The sequence below is a fragment of the Microchirus variegatus genome (genome assembly GCF_963457635.1).
Source record: "Microchirus variegatus genome assembly, chromosome: 1".
Classification (NCBI taxonomy): Eukaryota; Metazoa; Chordata; class Actinopteri; order Pleuronectiformes; family Soleidae; genus Microchirus; species Microchirus variegatus.
In genome coordinates this window covers 16,072,908-16,096,101 of record NC_139802.1, presented here as the reverse complement: position 1 = coordinate 16,096,101, position 23,194 = coordinate 16,072,908, and the positions used below count along the sequence as shown (strand labels likewise).

Below are 23,194 nucleotides of genomic sequence, written 5' to 3'. Positions count from 1 at the left end.
CTTTTCCTTAAAGGTACAGGGTTGCCAGGTCGAGGCTCAGGTATCGATCCTTGGCGACGACTTCTTCAGTTGTCGAAATGATTTTTCTGCTTGGTGAGCGTGGCTTATACTCCACCTATACCAGTGGGGCGGAAATGAATTTGTGCGTGCTGTCCATCCGCACCATACGTGCTCATTGCGCGCCGTTCCAAAATCTACACGCACATTGATGACACATTTTGTGTCATGCGCACTGTGCGCGTTGGGTCCATGTGTGCTGTGCGTGGCAGTAAGGCCTTTATGCACTTATAGAAACTTTATTATAATATTATAAACTATATTGTGTCCGCCAATAAACCCTCTTTAATGTTACACACCGGACCTTTACCATAACAGAAGGAGGGTTTGAAATATACATTATCAATACCATGTCAAGTGGATTTTTATTTCCACATCAAGGCAAACTACCATGGGGTTGGAATGAAAACATTAAGGAAAACAGTTTCCTGTCTTTAAAACTTTCTACACCCAAAATACAAAGACATCAAAACACAGTGTAAAGTAAAGGTATGTTTTAAACTGTGTATTTAAGACAAGATGCCTCCCTGGGAGCACTTGAAAGTGCTGATCCTACAGGAGCCATCTCACAGAGAAGGAAACTTGTGTTAGTACATGGCCATGAAGGGTACATTTCCCATGCACCATGGGTAGGACACTTTGATCCAGAGTGTTGAAAATGAGAGATGAAGAGCTTTTCAAAGTGTAGGAATGAATTACTAAAAACTTGGGTGGTTAATTTTAATGGCAACATTGACAAGACTGCTGATGTCACTGTTTTTGCTGTCGTTTTTCTTTCGCCTCTGTTTTTGAAATCTTTATGCCCAATGCTGATGTCATTGAAGAGTTGAGAGTAAAAAACGAGGGTGGCCTATTTTTTTTCCCCCTTCTTCTTCTGAAGAGAAAACACTGCTCAACCATCTGAGTGTTGCTTATATTAACTCTACCAGGTGTGCAAACCACATGTGCAAGATCTATTTCTCAAAGTCGCTCTACTTAAGTTTGTTTGTCTTTTGTCATGGTAAATGAGTAGTAGTGGGTCAAAGGTTTGTTCAGTGTTGAAAAACCCATAATGATGATGAATTCACATATTCAATTATTAACAAAAGCAAATTTATTAGTAATAATACCTCAGGCTGATTTTCCCCACCCATTTAAAATTTACTTTCCTCCACTCCCCTTTTTACCCTATGACCTTATCACCATAGTTGTAATGTTTTGTTTTCACAAATAACTTTCAGATCTGTCTCTTTATACCGGGGATCTTGTGTTTTCACAGTCTCTCTCTCTCTGTGTGTGTGTGTTCATGCATTTTAATGGGTGCTATTAAAGTTGAGATTTCATTCGATACAGAGTGAAAACCTACCTTCTTCTAAGATAGGTTTGTTGACCACAAAAGGAAGTTCCTGCAGTGGTTCCATGTATTTATGCCCAGCACTGAGGACACTGATTTGGGGCAGGCAGATTACCAGAGTCCCAGGCATGGAGGCCTGGTTGTGGTACCAGCTGCGGACGGTGCCGGGGATGTCACCACTGATGATGGTGCTCGGGGAGGGGAGGCTGTCATTAGGCAGGAACACGCAGCATGACTGCAGCTCCAACTGGAAAGTAGAGAAAGAGAGAAATAAAAGACATATGAAATCATGTTAACTAGTTCAGTGTAACGTGATCACTGACCAGCCACATGTGTCAGCCTCCCAAAATCACTTTCAGTGAGCTGAGGGACTCAAGGGGCATAAGTCTGAGTCAACACTTGACAACCTGCGTTGCCAAGGAAAGGACCTTAGAAAGAATGTGCGCAGAGCAGTGGGTGTTGCTAGAAAAAAGTAGAGCTTTCCTTGATTTAAAATTCAAATTAGGTTATTTGACATTCAGAAATACTTATGCTTGTTAATTTTGATGAACTATTCCTTTTGTGACAGATGCTCTATATTCTCATATATGGATATTAGTTTTATTACTTCTTTGGTGAGTCAAAAACCTTTAAAAGTATAATTTGAGACTTTGAATGCCCACTTAAATCTAATGTGAAATTCCATATCTGGGTAATACAATTCCTTTTACAACTTCTGGGAATTTTGACAGTTAAATCTTTAACTTAAATCATTTTCGGGATCTTTTGTAAGAGAACCGAGTCCCATTCCAGCTGTGTGCAGTGTGTTGTATCGCACACACATTTCTGTTCCCATATTTCAGTTTTTCAAAATGCAAAATTTACAAGCCATTAGGTCAGTAACCAGTAGCCAGCAGTCAGTAAGTGTATGAGCAGTGTTAAAGCTGTTGGGGCCTGAGTGCATTTTCTTTTCTTTTTTTTTTGTCTTTTTTCCATTACACTGGGGTTTTGTTGATTTAAAAGACCAGTTAACAGAAAGGACAGGAGTACAAGGTCCAGAGGGCAGACAGCAGGTGCTGCCAGATACTCTGTGGATGTGTGTGTGTGTGTGTGTATGTATAAGTCAGACCGTGTCTACAATACACACCCACACTCAGGAACACATCCTCAATCAAAATTTGCATACACAGTTTTGTGCGGCCTCCTGCTAACATCACGCACACAGATGTTGGAACTCCTGTGATGGGCTTGTACATGGAGGCCAGTTCTACTGGCTTTCATTGGAGTCAAGAGAGAAAGAGAGATGGGGAGAAAGAGAGGGAGATATACGGTTACACATTCATCTCACGCGGTTTCCTCTTTTGATTACTCTTCAAAGAGGGTTTTGAAATATGAACACTTTTGCACACTAACACATAGGGCTTTGGCCTTTTTTAAGAGCTGGCACGCAGGAAGAAAATCCATTGACACTGCCTGCTCTGCGGCTGATCTTAGAAGGGTTAAGCTGTAAAGCAGGCAGACACACGGAAACCGCTGAGTTTAACACTGTGACTCTGGTCTGCACCTTTAGCTCACTGCCTGAGGCTAATGCTCTCCTGCTGGACATCTTGGTTCAGTCATGCATTATTTCACATTATTGCACATCACCTCTTCTTCTGTTTGGGCTGTTTCTCAACCATGAAAAATATTCTTCTTTTTTTTTTACAGAGGTAGAGGTGGATTCTCAGAAGTGCATCCTCACAATAATGTGAAACATAAGGACACATTAAAGAAACCCCAGAAGCAATGGCAATTTATATTGTTTTAAATGACGGGCTTCATCTACCTACATTAAAATAGAATTGTTTGTTGTTTTTAAGGTATGCTGCATGAAGAGATCTCTGTGTAAACAGTAAATGAAAGCTTATTACTGTCAGAGATGAAGAAATATATATTCAAATTAAACTAAAATAAATATGGAAAGTAATTTTATACTCAAGCATGTTTCAAATGGGTCATTTCAGAGCATGACTTTGCTACTATAGAGAAAAACTATATTACCTTAATTATGTTAGTTCCTACTCAGTGTCTGATGGTTGACTACATCTGTCATCATACATCAAACGTTTAGAGTCAGGCTTTTACACAAAAATCATAGGAAAATATATAATAACACTAAAATAAATGTTCACTGATGGAAGCTCGCCGTGTTTAAATAACACAGGAAACTGCTCTGTCTGCGTTTGATAAAGCACAGATGAAAAATTCCTTTTTTCACCACATATTTTATTCTACACTGTACCTTTTGTTGGCAACTGTGGGATGTTTTTAGTAAAATTAGATATACTGTAAAATCAATGATGAGGATAGATTCAGTACTACAAAAGGGAAGATAAAATAAAAAAGGGAACCTAGTGCACAAATCTCCAACACAACTGCTGTAGTGAGTGTGTATAATAAAACCTAATGTAATACTACTTAATGATGCTTTACTGTTGTTTCTCATGACAACAAAGTCAGAGTATGACAGCTAAAGACTGGCTACACTGCTAACAGACAATAAATCAGAAAACATTGCATAAATGACAACAGAGAGAGGAAAATGTGCGGCATTCACTGGGCATAGCGACCACTGTTTCTTGTGTTTACACCATGGCACAAAATGATCCTAATGATTCAAAGGGCCGCAGCATGTAATGGAAAATAAAATTAAATGTCAGTGCTAAATGTGGGTGATACACAGTATCAATCAATGGCAAAATGAGAGGTGGCTATAGGTCAGCATAACATTTTCTATAAAGTGAGAGAGTTTGGCACAAAGACGGAGTAATGATTGGGGTATATGACACACTGTACGCCAGACGTCCTGGACATGGGTGGATATCAGACTCCAAAACACAGAGTTGCTAAAATAAGGATGACGGCACAGGAGCGCAAGGGAAATAATGCTACACTAAACAGATGAATAACTTTATTGGTCATTAAATGTCTTGCCAGGTTCTGGATTAAATCATGCTAATGTCTGTGTGGCCACAAAGTCCATGAACACACAACTTATCGTAATACATACCTACTCCAGGAGGCAGCAAAGTTACTGGCTGCTGATGTATCCAAGACAAACATGGTAAACAAGTATGATCGCAGTATAGTGACAACTTGAAAGCGCAAAGCGAGAGCATGCCGCTGCCAAGGCTGCACAATTGTCTAAATTTGTTATTTTAATAATGGAAAATGTTTTGGAATATTTAATCTACATCTGGATCTGTAGCTAAATACACAGTGTGACAGAAAATTGTGGAGGAAAAAACAAAAACATGCCAAATGTTTTTAAAAATAAGTACAATAGTTCCTTGGGAAAACAGAGAAAATGTTTAACTGCTCTCCTACAGTGTTGAGTAATCTCTGAAAAACATTACAGGCCCTCGATCTGGTGTATAGAATTAGTTTCCTGTGCTACACCCAGAATACATGCCATGTACAAGTTTTATTACATGAGGTCCTTCGTGAACTCTGGATGAGACTTAGAATACAGGAGAGTTCAATGTGACTGCCACTGGCATGTTGCCCTCTCCATGGAAACACCTTGCTGTCTCAGTCAAAGGAAACAGCAGCTCATTTAAAGACAGTGCATATGACATTCTTGACAATCAGTCATAAATATTCAAGTCGTCAAACTAGTCAAACATAGACTGAACATTTCCATCACACTGCGAAGAGAATTAACTCAGAACCCACTGGTTATCCTCTGTGCTACCGCTAACAGCAGGTCACTGTGGTTAACCCCAGAGAATTATCCAAGGCTTCCCCTCTGTGGTCTAATGTTTAAGTTGTTAGACTCTCACTCTCTCTTCCTCTCTTTCTCTGACACACACACACACACACACACAGTGTCTAAACAAAGACAAAGGCAAAATAGGGAGCACTGGCACTAATATGAAGTGCTGACAGATCCAAACTGAGCAATAACCTGAGGTCAGTTTATTCCACATGCATCCTTTCTGCCAAAACCACTGACAACAACTATATCCCTCTCACCCTCCATCACCCTCCTCTCCAATGCTTCTGTCCTTTTGTCCCTCTCACTGCTAGAGCCTTAGCTGCTCTGTCTCTCAACTGCATTGCACAATGGTACAGAGAGGAGAGGAGAGGAGAGGCTCTAGCATTTGTGTTAAGGGTAATGGCATGATTGTATACACAGCAAACAAAAAGAGCTCTGTAGTTGTAGTTGTCAAAGCAGAGAGTAGGAGTATGTGTGTGTGCTTAACGTCACAAATTCAGGTGTTAAAAGTTCAGGTTGTGTTTGGTATCCCAGAAAATTGTGTTTAACAGCCATGTAACAGGCAAATAAACACAGCACTGGAAGCAGTTAGCCTGTGTGACAATGCCCCCCCAAACTACAGGCTGATGGACATGCCGGGGCTGTGTATATTTTGTGTGCGTGTGTAAGAGTTAGCACACTGTTCACATGCAGTACAGGAAAATGACAGGTATGTATGTGTGGTTGACCTAAGTTTGTTCTGCAACATGTTTGGTAGGTGAATGCCACATGTGCTGCATGTTATATTTTGTACTGGCAGCCACTCACAAAAAGGCTTAGCAAACTCAACTATATTTTTCATCCATAATAGGATCGTGGAAATGTATTTTTGGTTAGGGGTAAACCCATGGAAAGGCAGCTTTTCCAAGTAAAGGATTAAATTTAAAAATAGACATGGGCACAAATATTATTTGAAAGGCAGAAGTATAATTGCCATGTGGAAGAACTGTTACACAACTTTACCCTTTGGGGGGTTGGGGTTTAATACGCAATACAACTGCAGCAATGAATGACAGATAGATGGCCTCTGAAAATGAAAAAAAATAAAACATAGGGTTTTTGAGGCACTCCTGAGAATGTGCGATCCCTGTTTTTACAATTCACTTCCACTTCAAATTAGTAGAGCGGTATTTTACCGAGGTACAACAGCAGAAAGAGTGGATATTACAGAGAAGATATGAATTCCAGTTAAAGCTAAATCAAGAACAGCAGGTGTGTCCACACACAATGTCATTACAGAAGGCTCAGTGGGGAAAAGTGGAGTCAAAGAGTCATGATTCTTCATTCCATAGGTCCAATGACATCATGTCCTGTCAAAGTGAAACTAAATCTATTAACATAACAAATGGAGTTAACTGTCAGCAGCCTGGGACTGCACTTCAGTTACCCACTGCTTCTAGTGACACACTCATTTAGGGGAAAAAAACGCAGAGGTACAACATCAGTGTGTTTCAGTCATTTGCAGCACACACTATTCATATACTTCAAAAACAGCAGAGACGCTTTTCAATTTTAACCAGGAAATCTCCGTTTTTAAAAAAAGGATTGAAGCCAATCAACTCCTTATGAGGCTGCACGTGCCGAGCTTCCTCTGAGAAAACATGCTCAAATAACTTACTTACACTTTACAAAGGCATGCTCGCATACGCACACACACAATCATAAAGCGAACAGTGCACAGGAAATCACAGATCACATTCCTCCTGACGACGCACAGTCATCAATTGTTTAAAGAGCACATCTGAATTAAAAAATAATGAAATAATGCTTGAAGCCTTTGGTCTCAAACAGAAAACACCTGCATTCAAACCCTCCCGACTTCTACAGTACATTTTCTTCAAACAAGTCCTGCTCTCAGAAAGCCATCACTTTCTAACATCACTCTGGAGACTTGGCGCTGCACTGACCACTTGCTTTTGAACGATGGCAGATGCAAAAGCAATGAACTCCAATTATACAACTCAGCATGAGTTACACAGCTATATCCTCCTGACCTACTGCTGCATGTTAAATTAGTTCAGTATAACAAGTTGGCCGCTGCATTCATCCTTTTCTTTTATTTGTCACCACTACAAAATGCACCAAATCTCTGGTTTGTTTGGAAACTTCCCTTTGATACAATTAACACAGCGAGGGTAGGCTACTTTAGTTTGGCAGTGAATCTTAGACAAAGCAAGTTTTATGTATTAGTGTTTCATGCTTTTCGATTATTTTCATCAATAAATGCTTGGTATGAACAGAAACTATCTATTATCTGGTTGGCTTATTCAAGTCAATACACAATACACAGACATCAGAGAAAAATTAAAAAGATGAACAAGGATCTTTTCACACGCTGATAAACAATCAGTCAGGCATTCATTTCATCTGGGTCCTGGATCAGAAAGTCAGCATATGTTGTCAGGAGAAAATAAATACTACCAGAACAGAAGAACAAAAAGTCTTCCTCTGGAGTTCTGCTGTTTTACACCTCATCACTTCCCTGCACCATCAGATAGTGTTTATAACGCAGCCACATGTGTGGACCCTGTTTCATATCTTAGTCTTAACACCCCTTAAAAAGGCATTCCTTACTTCCTGCTCTTCTTCTCTTCCTGCAATGGGAGTGTATGACCCGTCTTGAGTAGAATTTCTCACTTCTTTTGCCCCCCTCTTTCTGAAGATGGTTTATCTGCTTCCAGCAGAGCAGGTTCTATTAGAGAGGAAGCTGAGGGCCAAACAAACTTGGGTTTTAAAAGTCTGGGGCCATGTGGAAATGGCCTATATAACCACAGGAGGCTCTTAGGATCCGCTGGGCCTCAACAGTAAATGACAGAACAATGAGTTAAATGGAGGACAGCCCGTCTACTGTGAAGAGCAACTTTAGCTGAGAGTTCATTATTCTGAGACAGTCATTATTTAAATATACAGTTAAATGTTTCAGATGTGAACTGACAGATAGCTGGAAGGGCACAAGGGCATGCCTTTTCTGAAGCAGAGCTGTGTGTTTTGCTCGTAAAAAAAAAAAGATCGTAAAATAAAAATAAATGTTACGCAACAATGACCTAAGTAATCCATAATATGAGCCTAAACTAAGATAAAACAATGGTTTTCATAATTTTTACATCTCTATTAACAAAGAAAATACTTAATTTGTATCGCACTCGTTTCGCTGCTTTCGGCGCCATCTTTGTTATGTCAAAACACGAAATGCATTCTGGGTAGCCCTTGCTCCCAAGGGTGGTCTTGGAAAATCTCAATATTGAGGGCGATACAGCCCTTAAACTTGCTCCTCAACTTAATTTTTCTGAGAATCGGGACAGCACTTGCACTAGAGGGAGCGCGCATTTTTGAGATTGAGGGGTGATTGAGGGTTAAGCAAGGAATTGGAATTCAACCAAAATGTCAAGAGCTCACTAAACACAGCTTCTGACATTGACTCTGTTAGGCATATTGGGTTTTTATGTATCACTGCAGAGAAAAAGAATCTTGGAGGCCTCGACTCTGTACAGACCTCAGCACACCACAAACCTTTGTTGGCCAAGATCACCTCGCTGTGGAGTGACCCCACAACATGTGACGCACACACACTTGGACATTCACGCATGCACACGCCAACACATTTTTCCATCATTTTCTCAACACAAAACAAGCAAGCCACGACACACAGGAAATCACCCAGAGATAGAGGAGAGGAAATTAGAAACACCCTCCCAGCATCCCCGGTGAAAACATTTGCGACTCTGGAGCAGAAAAATCTCAGTGGAGAGATCGACAGCAAGCGGAAAGCACATGTCTTTGTTTTTAAAAACCTGATACCTCTCCAAATGTAATCTTCCTGTGCCTGCACCAAACGGGACACTGTGTTTCGTAAATGGCCATTTGAACGAACAGAAGGTCCACAGAGCAACTCCCCCCTTCTAATGTCTCTGGATACCCCACCCACTGCTAACCTTCTGCTCCCCCTTCCTCTGCATATCCTCCTGCATTCTCGGCTCTGTCCAAAAGAACATTTGGAATAGTGGGTGTAATAGTGTAAATAGTGTCTCCATGTAAATGAACATGATTAATGTGTGTATCTGAGGATGACACCGTGCAGATGTGTGTGTGTTGTGATGCACGGACGTACACAGCCTCAGTTTTTCCTGCAAAAACTGAAAGCAGCTTTTCTCCCTGATGTCTACGAGAAAGGCATCTATGCATGATGCCTCCTGACAACAGATAGGCTAGGTCTCACCCACATGCCACCACAAGCAATAAGCTTGTGGCCTGGCAGAGCAGGGCAGCCAGGCAGCCAGCCATCCAGCTATCCAGCCATTAAGCCATCCCTGTGGCTCTGCATTCCTCTACTATAACACTGCTTACAGAAGCTGACAAGCACTGGAGGTCTTTCTGGCCGAGGTGGAAATCTGCAAAAATAAACGCTTTAGGTGACATGAGGGCTTTGTTTGTTTCTGCTGGCCTGGCTGTTTGTGTTAGCGCGGTGGGTTAATTGCGACTTTGATCGCTGCGTTTATTGATCCAACAGTGGCCTTAGGAGCACGGCTGGCCTGGTCTGCCTCGCCTGCTCCTACCCCGATCTCAAAAATCACCCCCACTCGACAACCTCAGCACTATACAGCTAAGAGGTGGCCACACCACACTAGAGCTGAGGATGCACAAAGGCTACAACCACATTACTCCCTTTTTTATTTACTGCTACAGATGTAGCTGCCGTCCATGAAAAGAAAGACTGAAGTCCTGCTGTCCTCGTTTTAGTTAAGAAACAAAAAAGCTTTGGGGTAACATTTTTAGTCTTGAAGTCTTTTGAAACAATGAAAAAAATGTTAAGTTTCAGTCTTGCCTTTTCACTAGGGTCATAACATAAATCCTTGTTCTCACTTTTACTAATTTTGTCATTGTCTTAAATGAAGCAATTGACTGAGTTGAATCAGGTTCCACATATCCAGTGACCTTGAATGCTTATTTTTTTATTGGAAAATGCAGTTTTCCAATGAAAACATGGATGTAACTTGAGAGAGGATATGCAGGACTGTGACTGACTATCACTGACTGATAATTATTGTAGCAAAGCCAAAGACAATGTCTTAATTTAGATTTTAGAGTCTGTCATTTGGAAAGGGACAGTAATGGTCAGCCAAAAGAAGGTGATGCTGCTGATAGGGTTAAGTTTAACCAGGTTAAAAAGCTGGTGGCTGCTCACCACCCTCACTGCTATGGAAGGGTTTCTGCAAATTTTATAATAAAGCTAAAAACCTTGATAATCAAATCCAGAAGGACTGGGGTTTGGCCAGAAAAATGAAGCAGGCCTGGCTTAGTTTATCTTTGGGACCAGATAATTATAGGCTAATGAAAAAAAATGCAGAGGGTGGTGTTTGTGTTACGCAGTATGTACTACTCAGGTCAGGTTGGATTAGACAGCGGTAGACTATTACATGCAAATGTTTTCTTAGCTAAAGCAAAATTGCATCATCATTAATGTGATGTGAAACAATCAAGTACGAGTAACCATGCTGTTCTGAACCTCGGCTGATCTGATTTGGCCTGTGTTTGACGTGGCCTCTTCTTTTGTCCCATGCATGGCTGCACCTATTCGACCACTATCACCTCCAAACAAGCTTTCCAAAACATTTCCAGAAGACCAGGGAGGGGAGAAATATCACACATCCCTTCACCCCCCCCCCCATTCAATATATATAACATGCCAATGTTTAAACTGTAGCTGCTGTGACATCTTTGTACTTAACAAATGCTGCAGTGTTTCAGAGTTTATGTCCTATTGGAAATCAGTTCCAGATCTCTATGTCTCAAGTTCAAGATGTTAGAGACACTGGAGGAACTTAGTGAGCACTTTTCCAGTGCAGGACTCTAAAGGGGGTCAAATATGTGTGAGCATCTATAGTGACTGTGAGGTCATACAGCAGCAGATGGTGGAAGGTGATTCTGGCCACACACACATTTGCATCAAAACTAGTAACACTAACAGACAAAAACTCACCATGTTCTCACCTGGTAAACAGCTAATGACCGCTAACCCTAACAGACACTGACTTAATTAACTAGCATAAGTTTGAAAAATAGTGGTCGTCGGGTGAACTCAGGGGAAATATACTTGGGAAAGTGTGAGTAGGACTTTGTCTGTAAAGGTGATGACAGATTAAAGTAAGGGCTGCTTCATCGCAAACATTTTACTGTAACGGATACTCTACTGAATGGTCCCAATTAAAGTGTGTTTAATTAAACCAGCACTTGCTTTGATCAGATTCCCTGTTTTCTCTGAACTTGCCCGGTTTGAAACTTAACAGTCGAGTATCCAAACTTCTATTTGCATTCCTCCTTTAAAACATTGCCTTTTAAGAGACAAAAAATTAAGGCTGTAATTACAAACCATTTGGGAAATGTAGAGAATCAGAATCAGACAGACATAGAGGATAAGGTGCGGAATGGGGTAAGTTAGGATGGATTGAGGGGGGCAGAGAATGAAGTAATAATCCTACAGAAGGCGCTCCAGCTGAGGGTCATGGAAACCATCTGGTCAGCTCATTCTGCCACACCAAACATACACTGCACATGATACTCCTTTCTATCTCTCTCACTTTCCCCCCCGCCTTCACAAACACCCTCTGCATTTTTTACCCTCCTCTCTTCCTAACTACCCTTTCCTTTCCATCACTTTACCTTTTCTACCCCACTGCTTTTTCTCCTCTTTTTTCTCTAAAAAAACGTTCTACTCATTAATGCATGGCAGCTGCAGGGAGCAGTGTTACTTCATTTTTCCATGGCAACGGTCTCTCTGTTTCAGCAGATCCCCTTTCAGTTTTGGTAGCAACATACTTTTTAAGCCAACGCTGAACACATTCATGTGTTAAATAGAAGGAATTATTGCAAAATTCCTGAAATAGAATAACCAACCTGATCACTTGCAATTATTATCTGGGCCCAGAGAGAACATGAGTGTCCTCGGATGGTACGGGCCACAGAAGGGGGGATGACATGATTAAACAAATGGTATGGGTGAGCTTTGGGGAAGAGGGACAGGCAGGAAATTAGTAAAATACAAAAAACATATGAGGAAAGAACACACCATTCAAAGTGGTGAGTAAAAGAGTTGCAATGCATGAAAGAAAAACACAGCAATAAGCTGGGGCATAAGAAAATACTAAAAGCTGTGGGTCAAAACTCCAAGGCTGAGGGCAAATGGCCTTGTAAGGATCTGCCAGGCCACTCTGGCCAGGGTGACAACTGTGCACTGCCCATCAGCCATAATGTAAAGTGACTGCTAAAATAACACCACCTACACACATGATAGCTTTGCATGACCACAAAACTTAGCTGTCTCTTCAGGGAAGCACACACCCTCAGTGTGCTGGATGTAATGTCATGGAGACTTGACCACCTTGGGCCTAAGGGCCTCAGTTTGGATGTTATGTCCCTCTGACCTCACCATGCCTGTTGCAATAGTTTGAGAAAAACACTGGCTCCTTTGCTGTAAAGTGAATCTCTCACTCTCTCGCTCCTATTTGTCCTAGGGGCATCTAAACTAATCAACACATTTTAAAGAATGTGTGAGCCCTATTTGCAGTGATATACATATATGAATAAGTTAAAATGAACTATTTCTTTTTGAGCCAGTTGGCTTTAGTATTTCCAACATCACCTGCCCATTTGTCTGCATCGTTGACAGTTTTCTGAAGGGATTCCCTGAGTTTGTCCATTATCATTGCATGGTGCATATTTGTTTTTTATTCCTAGCGAGATAAAATGGGAGGAGGATCTTACAAAAGTAGACAGGAAAGCTCTGCATTCAGTAATCTTGAATCTTTGATTTAAGATCCATGGCTCAGAATCAATAATTGGGTTTGAAGCACTCAGTCACAGATATAACACCTGGATCTAGATAATAATCACTGCTAGGTATTGTCCGAGAACATTTCCAGTCAGTGTTGACTATGATGTAAGTTTAACAAGATGACTGTTTTTAGAACAGGACGCTACAAATAGAAACAGCGCATGTTCTACTTTTTCCAGCAGTTATTCTGGTTTTAGACTCTGAGTATGAGTGTGGGATATGTGTCTAAGACATGATGACATCAGCTATATTCAATTTGGACTGACAGTGGAATGGGACAGAATAGCTTATAGGGATTTTGGAGGATATGAAGGTTCTTGAGGTAAGGTTTTGGATGATGCAACAAAGTGCATTGGGCATTAAAAGAATTAAAAGTTGATATGGATAAATTATACTGAAATAAAAATAACATGCTAAAGGGATGATGATGATTAAATAAATGACCAACAACAATACCTGCAAATGTAAACCGCAATTATTATGAGTAGTTGTCATAGTGACAAAGCACGATGACTGCGTTATGGACAATCACTGCAGGATCGTTTTAAAAATGTCACGCAAACAAAATTTACAAGCAACAGTATATTATTTTATGAAGTCATTTTTTTTTTGTTTCTCCCCTTTTCACTAATTTCTTATACAAAATAAATAGAGAGATCCCTGTGTGCCAAACAGGACACATGCGCAGCAGAAGTGTGAGCCATTAGGTATTCTGTTTACACCACAGTAAAATAAATGGGGTGGTTTGAGTTTGGGGATATCCAAGGCCTGGGGTACCAGCTGTCAGGTTGTTCCGTTTGGTCCGCTCCCACTCCCATGTCAACGGGACAGACTGTTTCCTAATTACTGCTGCAGTACATGGTGTGGTCCCAGTTGCACAGCCGAAGGGGACAGAGCAAAGTGGAGGCAATGACGGGCTTAGCAAACTGTTAGAGGGTTGAGTTAATTTTTGTACAAGTACTGTAAACAGCTCTTTGGGCTGCCATGGGACCTGGGCCCGAGAGAATTACTTCAATTTACATGCGGCATGCTCTTTTTCATGTTTGACTGACATCAGTTTGTGTGGCCCAGCAACAAAATTGAATTAATTAAGAAACCTTTGATGGACTTGTGCATCGCTGGTTACTGTGTGCATACACAAATAAACTAACTTATGAGCCAAATGAAGACTTCTCCCACTCTTGGATTTACTGTAACTATGTATATACTTAATGTATGTCCACAGAAAGCTTTTGTCAACCTTCATCTTGTAATGATAGATGTGTGCTAATAGACAAAAACAACAACGAGTCAAAAAGTCAGTAGTCTCTCAGCATAGGAATGGGAGCCTCACTGTAATATTTAAACACAAGTCTGTTTATAGTGGTCACTAAAAACAACAGGATATTTAAGTAAGGAAAATAAGTGTTTAATACTCTGGGTAAATGCTTGCACATTGTAGACTAGTAGTTAAAAATGAACCTAACACACCAATGAACACAAAGAGGCCCAAATAAGTACACACACGTGTGCATGCACCATGTGGTCCCGTTCCTGCATCAAGAGGAGTCCTGTCACAGAGTTGTCAGAGCTTCCTGATGTATTTCTGATGGTGCTGGTTGTGATGTGGGCTCTGCTAACTGGCTCACAATGGGGCCATTTAACTATCCAGTGAGACGCTTCAACAGATGGAAAGGGACATCCAGCCAGCCAGACAGTCAACCAGAATGTCAGTCCACCACAAAAGGGATATGAGACACTACGTACGCATCTGTATGTAAAACAGGCTAATAGGCTAACAGCTTACAGAGGTCCCTGGAAGCCACATGCCAACAACCACAGAGAGAACTCGGCTAGGGTGGGTTGAGCAAAATTTCACTACTTTACTCTAACAGAGGAGAGAAAGAGGTGGACTGGGGTTAATAGACTTAAAAGTAGACTTGGGACTAGTGAAATGTAAATCTGCTCGCAGATGTGTGACTCGGCTACTGTTTAAGGTCAAGTTCATTCATCCATCCATTAGCTATACCTGCTTATACACGGAGACCTGCAGGGCAGGGTGGCTGGAACCATTTCCAGCTGACACTTGTGGCTGGTCAATCAGAGCTGACACCAGAGGCAAACAAACAGACACACTCACATTGACACATAAGGGAAAATTAGAGTCAGCGGTCAGCTGCAAACTTCTACTTCACCAGCGGGATACACTAACTCTACAGAAGGACCAATCACTGATGGGTTAACTATTGTTAATATAGTAAACATGTAGGAGAAAGGTTTAGTACCTGTAGAGTAAGGCGTTTAACAGCGTCCCAGACATGAGCAATGAACTCCTTCATTCTTTCCTCTGAAGACGTCTGCGACTCTGCTGCTGCGGTGTCAGGCATCACCTTCATTGGGATGGACAGTGGACGTGATTCTGGAAGAGAAAGAAAGTGATAAAAACACAACTTCATGTACTGTTTTGAAAAGTCTTCTCATAAACAATCAATCTTGATTTAACTCTTTTTCTTGATGCACTGTTTTTGTCATTTGTTGTACAGTATCGTGTTATATGATGTTTAACTGACACTTCATTGAGGTGATGTAATGTTGGCAGGTGTCTTGCATCTAACAGTGGGAGAGGGAACCATAAGATCACAGACCTAGACATGACATGTCCTAGTATGCCGGCTGCGGTCCAGACGAAAGCTGATTGTCAAAGCTGACAGACCTAGCAACAGCCACACACACACACACATCACAAAGAAACAACCACCATATGAACCTGAGCGTTAAAATACTTTCAGTGTTTGAGATAAATTTATTGTGAGAGAAAACAGATGGACTGGTAAATGAGAAAACTGGGTGCTAATAAGAGGTGCAGATGCGACAGAAACAGACTCATCTGGACATAAGACACATTCTACCAGTTTAGCCCAAGGCCAGTGACTGTTAAAGCCATCAGGGCGTCAGAGGTGAGGGAAGGGAGGTCTCTCTGAAGACACATTAAGACATATTCCATGATTTAAAAGTCTGCCTTGCTCAGCAGCTCTATCCCAGAGTTGTCATGAAACAGTGGTGATGTCACAGGGCCATCATTACCTTCTCAGATACCATAGTCACAAACACCATTACAACAGTAAAATGGGTTGACATGGCAACAAGTGTGTGTTGCAAAGGAATTTGACTACAAGGACGGTTAGTTACCCTGGTTTGCGGTCAATGTGGCAACCAGCCTTAAACCCTTGGGTCAAAGCATGTGTGTGTGTTTATATGGCTAAGTGACTAATACTCACAGGTGCATGTACGTATGGGTTTGTAAGTGCACAAAAGGAGACTGAAGGCCGAGATCATCATGTCTGAATTCTCTTTCAGTACTTTCTCACACTCTGTATCCAGGTGCCTGTGGCACTCAGGGACTATAAAATATACCATATTTGTCACGATGCCTACAAATCAGTGCATCATTACATAGTATGCTCAAAACTTCAACCCTGAGGTACATTTTGTACATCTGACAACAAATATTTTCCATCTAACTTCTCCCACAGACTTTTGTGAGGTTTGTACAAAACTATTTTGTTCATACACATATATCCACAAAGTCACAGATGGCAACAATTGGCTTTGACGGGAAAGATTGTGTTTCATTGAGTAATGTGTGGAGAGTTGTCAATAGTGTTTTTCTGTCAAAGGTTGAGTATTTGTCAGATTTGACTCTGTAGGAGATCTCCACAGACATGACAGAGCGCTGTCATTGCTGCTCTCGCTCTATAGACCAAAGAACATTTCATGCAGAGACCCTGCATTGCTAGAGTTTGCAAGATTCTTGGCTGTGTTTGTGCATTTGAAAATTACAACTGATTACAAATGATTCAGTCTGAGTTTAAATGGCAGTTATCATTATGGAAGCTAATGTGAGTATACAACATACACAGCATACAAGTATTCTGACTTCTGTTGTGTATTTCAAAGTGGTCAGGTGTCAGGTAGCAGCACATACATCCTGATGGCTTTAATGGTGCTTGTATCTAGAATCTGAATGTCCACATGCGCAGAAAAAAAAATACCCAGTTGAAACAATGACCATCAGCAATTAGAGTCTGTACAACTCCATTAAGTAAAGGGCTTTTGACAGATTGATGTCTATGTCTTATGTCCGTTTGTGAAGAAGTTTTTTTTTCTTACTGTAATTATTGGGGAAAAACTATCAAAAAGTCAATTTATCAATTAACCTTAATTCTTCAACTCAATAAGATTAGCAAGAAGTGAAAAGGGAGTCAAAAGCCATCAAAAATGATTCACTCCCACACATGCAACATTAATATTGACATACACATGTCGGCACAGTGGAGATGAGAAACCCATACGGTGGAAAATCCCTCTTAAATTCATTCTTATAGGATGCTGAACTTCTACTGACCATTCACTTGAACTTCATTCTACCTTCAAAATATATTCTTAGGAATTGTTCGAGGGAAACCTCTTGAGATTATTATTACCTTCTCGAGATTATTACTTTATGGCCAGGTCTCAAAAGGTGGTACTGGGGGTAGAACAGAGTGTGAATATCATTCCCCAGAGGAGGTCTGCTAGGCCACTCAAAAAGTATGCTTAAGTACAGAATAGGCAGTAACAATTCAAGACCAGGCAGTGTGCAGCTCTTGGTTTGGTTTTAAATACCATTCCAGGATTCTGTTTGTTAATCCTGGGGTCATTATTTGGAATGAAACTGCCATATCTGATTATAGTGACTTGGCGCCCGCCATTTCTGCAGGGAGTGGGTTGAGAGAAAGACAGGAAGGCAGGGACATAGAATGAGAAAGACAGAGAGAACACAAATGGTTTAAATTCAAATGAAAGAGAAATATGTCAAGAGTGCCCAAAGCCCTTAAACCTACCCAGGCCTAACAAGTCCTGAGAGTCCTTTTAAAGTGGGGTTATTCCCCCAGACTCGTGCCATCTCAGCCATGTCCTCATTTTCACCCTCCATGAGGCCATAAGGCTAATATCGTATTGGCCGAACTCTGACCATGCACCCCTCCCTTCTCTTTTCCTTTTCTGTTTTGTTCTCACTCTCCAGAACCACTCCCTCAGTGTTTCTCCCTTACTGTTCAGCTGGTATGTGAAGCTGCAAGTATAGAACAAAATAATTCTAATGGTGGATATTTATCCTCTTCAACAGCTCCATGACATCTCCCAGCAAGTGAGAGGCCAAGGTCAAGTGACCAGCCACATATTAATGTTGACTTTAAGGTGAGAAACAATCAGTGTTAACTTCACTTATAATGTACAACACAATAGCACCAACACTGCATTATAATGTCGCTGTAAAATATGTGAAACGGTGTGTTTTGAATGTTAATCATATATAATATGAATGTATAACTGACAACTGAAGAAGAGCATGCACATGCATAAAATCAAATTAATAGAACACTAATTTAATCTGATATGCTTTTTGTCAAATCTTGTGAATATCACAGTCAATTCTGTGTATACATAAAAAAAAAAACAGCAAATCAGTAACAATCTGGCATTCAAGTTAATTAGACACAAGAAAAAAAGAGTAAAGGGGGAAATAAGTGCAGCAGGAGTGAGAGGTAGTAAACACAGCACATCCAAATGAACAGTGCCAGTTTAAAGATAACCAGGGGAAGGAGACGAGTCAGAGAGAGTCAGTTTATTTGCCACTTGTGGAAGAACACCATGCTGGCAAGCGGTTGCAAGATCTCACCATAAAAACATGAGACATACAGACTCAGTGCACCTCTCATCTTTTACTGCCAGAACATACAGAGCTTTGTATTGATCGATTGAGACTGCCGATGAAAGACCGATGGCAACACTACTGTGAATGTAAATTCTACTAGCCACAGGTGATACACCTCAACAAAAACACTGAAGAGGCTTTCCAACAGTGGAAGGTTAGGAATTCAGCCCCTTACTTATCCAATAGGACTGGCCCGAACCCTAAATGTCAGACACATTTTGTATAGAGGGATGATAAAAAAGACACATACGTCAAATTAAATCTTTAAAAATGGGATGGATTTTTTTTGGCAGTGCACAGGTCCAACAATGTGGCCACCGACATAGATTTGTTCTGACAATCAGTCCAACTTTGTGGATGTATAAGTTGCTTATTACTGTTTAATTCACAGAGATAAATGATCAATATTGTTTTGACCATTTGCTAATTTCCATTTCCCCCCGGTCAATTAGTTACTAGTGTAAAGATTTTGCACATAAACATTAACATTTACTTCCTGGATATGACTGGATGTGTGACGTGTGTGATGCCATGCACTTCCTTGATCTGCGCCATCTTGACCATGTCTGAAGTTGTAACATGCCTGCTGTGGAGGTGGAACTGTGTCTGCTCTATTTACACAGGATTTGCTCTTGAAAACAGTCATGAATCATGGGGAGTCATGAAAAAGCTATTTTTAAACATTGTTAAATCAATGTTTTGATAATGAGTAGCAGTGCATCCACCGTTCCAGAGGGGGGAGCTGCGCTTCTGAGAGCGGGTGTGCTGAATATGTCACTTCCAGGTATTGGCCAATCACAAGACAGTTGGGATGGCTCTACGCTGGCTGGCCAATGACAACACACTCTGTCTTCTGGGTGTGCGATTTATGTCTGAAATATGGCGGCTCAGCACAGCGTCAGAAAAGACAGATTTCTATCGGCTCGTTTACAGCAACTAGGAGGTTTTTGACCAAAAAAACAAGTTAATGTATGTAAGTGACCTCCATAACAAACATATACTGTATGTGCAACAGGACCACTCTATGTGAGCTTTAACAAAATGAGACTCTATGGTATGAAGCCATGTGTCTATGGTCCTGCAAATACTTCACAATAAAAGCGTTGAAAGCAATGAAAGCTTGCATTGTCAACTGTACACAGAGTTGACACAGAGAAAGAAAGGCAAAACTACACTATGACCAGTGTACTTCAGATGTGCATCTTATGCAGGCAGCAGAAGCGCTGCTTACACATCGAACGTGGGCCAGGCATGAGGGCAGTAAGTGATATCTGCTACTGCATTTCAGCGTTGCAGCTGAGACTGTAGAGACAGCTGTGTGACTGTTTACTCTATATAACGATACAACATGTTCGTGCAACGTTCAGCTACAGAGACCAAAAAGAAATCTGCGAGCATATTGAAATTATTTGTATTGATGCACAGTTCAAGATGCTATTCCATTCTATTCTTGTTTTTCTGATGACATTTTACATTAGGTTTGTTTTGCTTCAGCTATGAGACAGGCTTCCATGCCGTGTAAGATGCTCTGGATCTGATCATGTTTCTTTCTGGTGAAGCTAGTCCAAGTGTTTGTGTTGCCTTGGGAATAAGCATTCATGAATCTGGGGGGCAAAGATTCTGATACAGCACTGAAGAGTTCTGCTTTTGTGCTCAACTATCTTCAGCCAGAATCCCTCACACCACTAAATCTCAAAAACAATGGCGAAATGCACACATATATCCTTCCTGAGTGGTTGAGCAACTCAACTAAAGGAACAGCCTCACAGAGCAATGTTAGGGCATTTCCTCATACTGCCTGTTATTTTTCTGCTATATTCCCCCATTTCGAATGGTTTACAGTGAGTTGAAGTGTTGTATATTCTGTTACAGCTGTGTGCAGAGGCAGCAAAGAAGTCTTTAATAAACCTGCCTGCATATTTGTTTTTGGATGCAAGTAAGTGTTTATTTAAATATTTACGTGCCTCCATTTGTTCAGTGTTTTCAAAGCCGTCATGAAGATTGTGAGGCCAGGCTGACATGAATGGGTAAGACATTAGGATGAGGGGAGGGGAATTTCTCAACACAGACTGCATCCACATACACGCATGATTTCTTTAAGCTAGCTTCGCTTTCGGACCTCATCCAATCTGTGCACAGACAGACTCTAAAGTCAAGACAAGACAGTAATTGCACTTGTTATCATTTTCATCTTTGTTATTAGAGGTGATCACTTCTATCCATTCTATGCAAAATTATACTTAATCAAAATCAAGGAAAGACGAAGAGATGATAAGTAAACGTTAAAAAAAAGCAAAGCAGTAGAGAAGGGGAGTCTGCCTACCAGACCATGACACAACACACCAAGAATGAAAACAAAAAGGCAAAAGGAAAGTCTTCTCTCAGTGACATAGAGACCCTTTGAAATGTCCCATGTGCAATCATCTCAAACCAGATTCCAGTCCCCGCCCATTCCTGTCTCCTGAACTAAATCCCCTCGAGCCTGTGGACTAATCCACGCTACGTCTGATGAACTACAGTTCGACCCCAACATCCCTCTCTCCACCACTCGCTTTAACGTTTAACATCCACAGCCAACATTCACAAGACTAAAGCTATTATCATTGAGGTTTGCATGGGCTCATCAGCGTGTAGAGTCCATTCTAATCTAACAAGAAGAGTCCCCTTTAGACTACAATCACTTTTCCAAGGGGGATGGAGGTGGTGTTGGGGGAGTGGGGTTGTATCTCATTATTCCCCCTTTCCTTGTTTTTCTTCCCTGTTCCAACCATCATTACCTTGATAAATTATTGACTTTACCAGAAAAATTAAACTATATAAATAACTCCACAATGAAAATATTATCCCCTCCTGAAAAGAGCACAGCAGCCAATAAAAACCTGCCTGACTTCCATCAGGCTACTTGGGCTTGGGTTATGGTTATGTATGACTGTATAGTTCTGCCTGAAGTCCTCTCATCAGTTCTCTTTCTTTTATGTGTGTTTATAAGCATGTATATATTAGTTTCTCTCTACTGTTACTTTCTCCAAATATATTCATTTATGTCTTACCAGAATGTGGTGTATGCCACTCAACCATGAAACCTGGACTTTCTTTCCTGTGTCCAACGTCCCCTTTTTTCCTGACATACCACGGTTGAGATCACAGAAAAGCCATTAGTTCGGAAAATGTTTTTTGCAGCACAGCCCTGACAACGACCAGATATTGCCTTCTAACTTTCAGATTAACACCATGAGCAACGCAAATTCCTCCATTTCTCCCTATCAGACACACTCAAAAATCATCCATATCACTAGCAGACAGGAACATGAAAAAGTTTCTCATTCCAACCTTCAAGAACAACTGCCAGATCAGAGGTTAGGTTTCTCAACATAAGAGGTATGTTCTCAGAGTGCCAACAGCTTATTTTAGAACTGAAAAGCAAAGCCAATGAGATCATTACTCTGGTAGATGTTAGAGAACAATGAGAAGCTCGGGACTTGGGAGGCTCTCAATCAGAAACGTGGTGCTGCTGCCAACAGGAACATTCATTAGGGAGAAATAAAGAAAATACTTAGAGGCTACTTTTATGAGAACCAATTTGTGGTGTAATTGTGTGGGCAGACAGAAATGGACTTCAAACTGAGAAGAAATGACTTGTTTTCAAAGTCGTCAGTCCACAGCTTTCCCTGAACAGGATAATGACACAAAAACAACTGTTAACACTTCTGTGATGATGTCAGAAAGCAACATTCAAACCAAATCTATGATGTAAATTAAATGACAAGCTGTGTATTCACTTGCTATAATGAAGTCAAAAACCTCAGCATCAATCCATTATAATATTTAGTTGGACCATATATTATGATCAGCAACAGTCCCAATGGAATGACAAAAAAATATTACCTATCCTAAAGACAAACCAGGGTCATATAGCTATGACGAGGGAGAATTTTGCAGAAACTGCACAGGACACAGACTATTGATAAGTATACAAACATGAGTCCTTATGTGGTGTCTAAAATCATCTTAAATAGCTTTTATCATGTGTAGCATTCAAATACGAGGTCTCTGTCACCACCTTGAACTGTGGCAGTGAATTGCTCCAATTCAGCCAAAGCTGGTTCTGAAAGTCTGTGGTGCTTTACAGTATATTATGAACCATGTTTATTTAACATGTGCAAAGACCAAAACGAGAAAAAAAGAGACACAGAGTGAAATATTTTGTTGCCAAACAGAGTTGAGTGGATGTGGACCTTGAGAGTTAAGCTGGGCAGCCCCACAACCACCACAGTATGATATCACCATGCCCTCAGAGCTTTCTGGGGAAATGATCTGCAGCGGACTGGTTCTGTGTGTCTCTGTACATTTGCCTACACATTAACAGGCACCTTCCAAAAGCCTACAGGAAAGTCCCCCTTGATTACTATGAAACTGTAGCTAGGCTGAATGTGGTAACAAAACAACATAACACTCTCTTTACATCAT

General features: G+C 40.9%; 1 protein-coding gene across 1 annotated transcript in view; it reads right to left on the bottom strand.

Moving 5' to 3' along the window:
• Positions 1-23,194, bottom strand: part of vps13b (vacuolar protein sorting 13 homolog B) — a 297,430-nt gene that overhangs the window by 152,407 nt on the left and 121,829 nt on the right. The window contains exons 22-23 of the mRNA XM_083910541.1: positions 15,258-15,391; positions 1,403-1,637 (exon numbers count right to left, since the gene is read on the bottom strand). Of these exons, the coding sequence (XP_083766667.1) occupies positions 1,403-1,637; positions 15,258-15,391 (369 nt within the window). The remainder of the gene's footprint in view (positions 1-1,402; positions 1,638-15,257; positions 15,392-23,194) is intronic.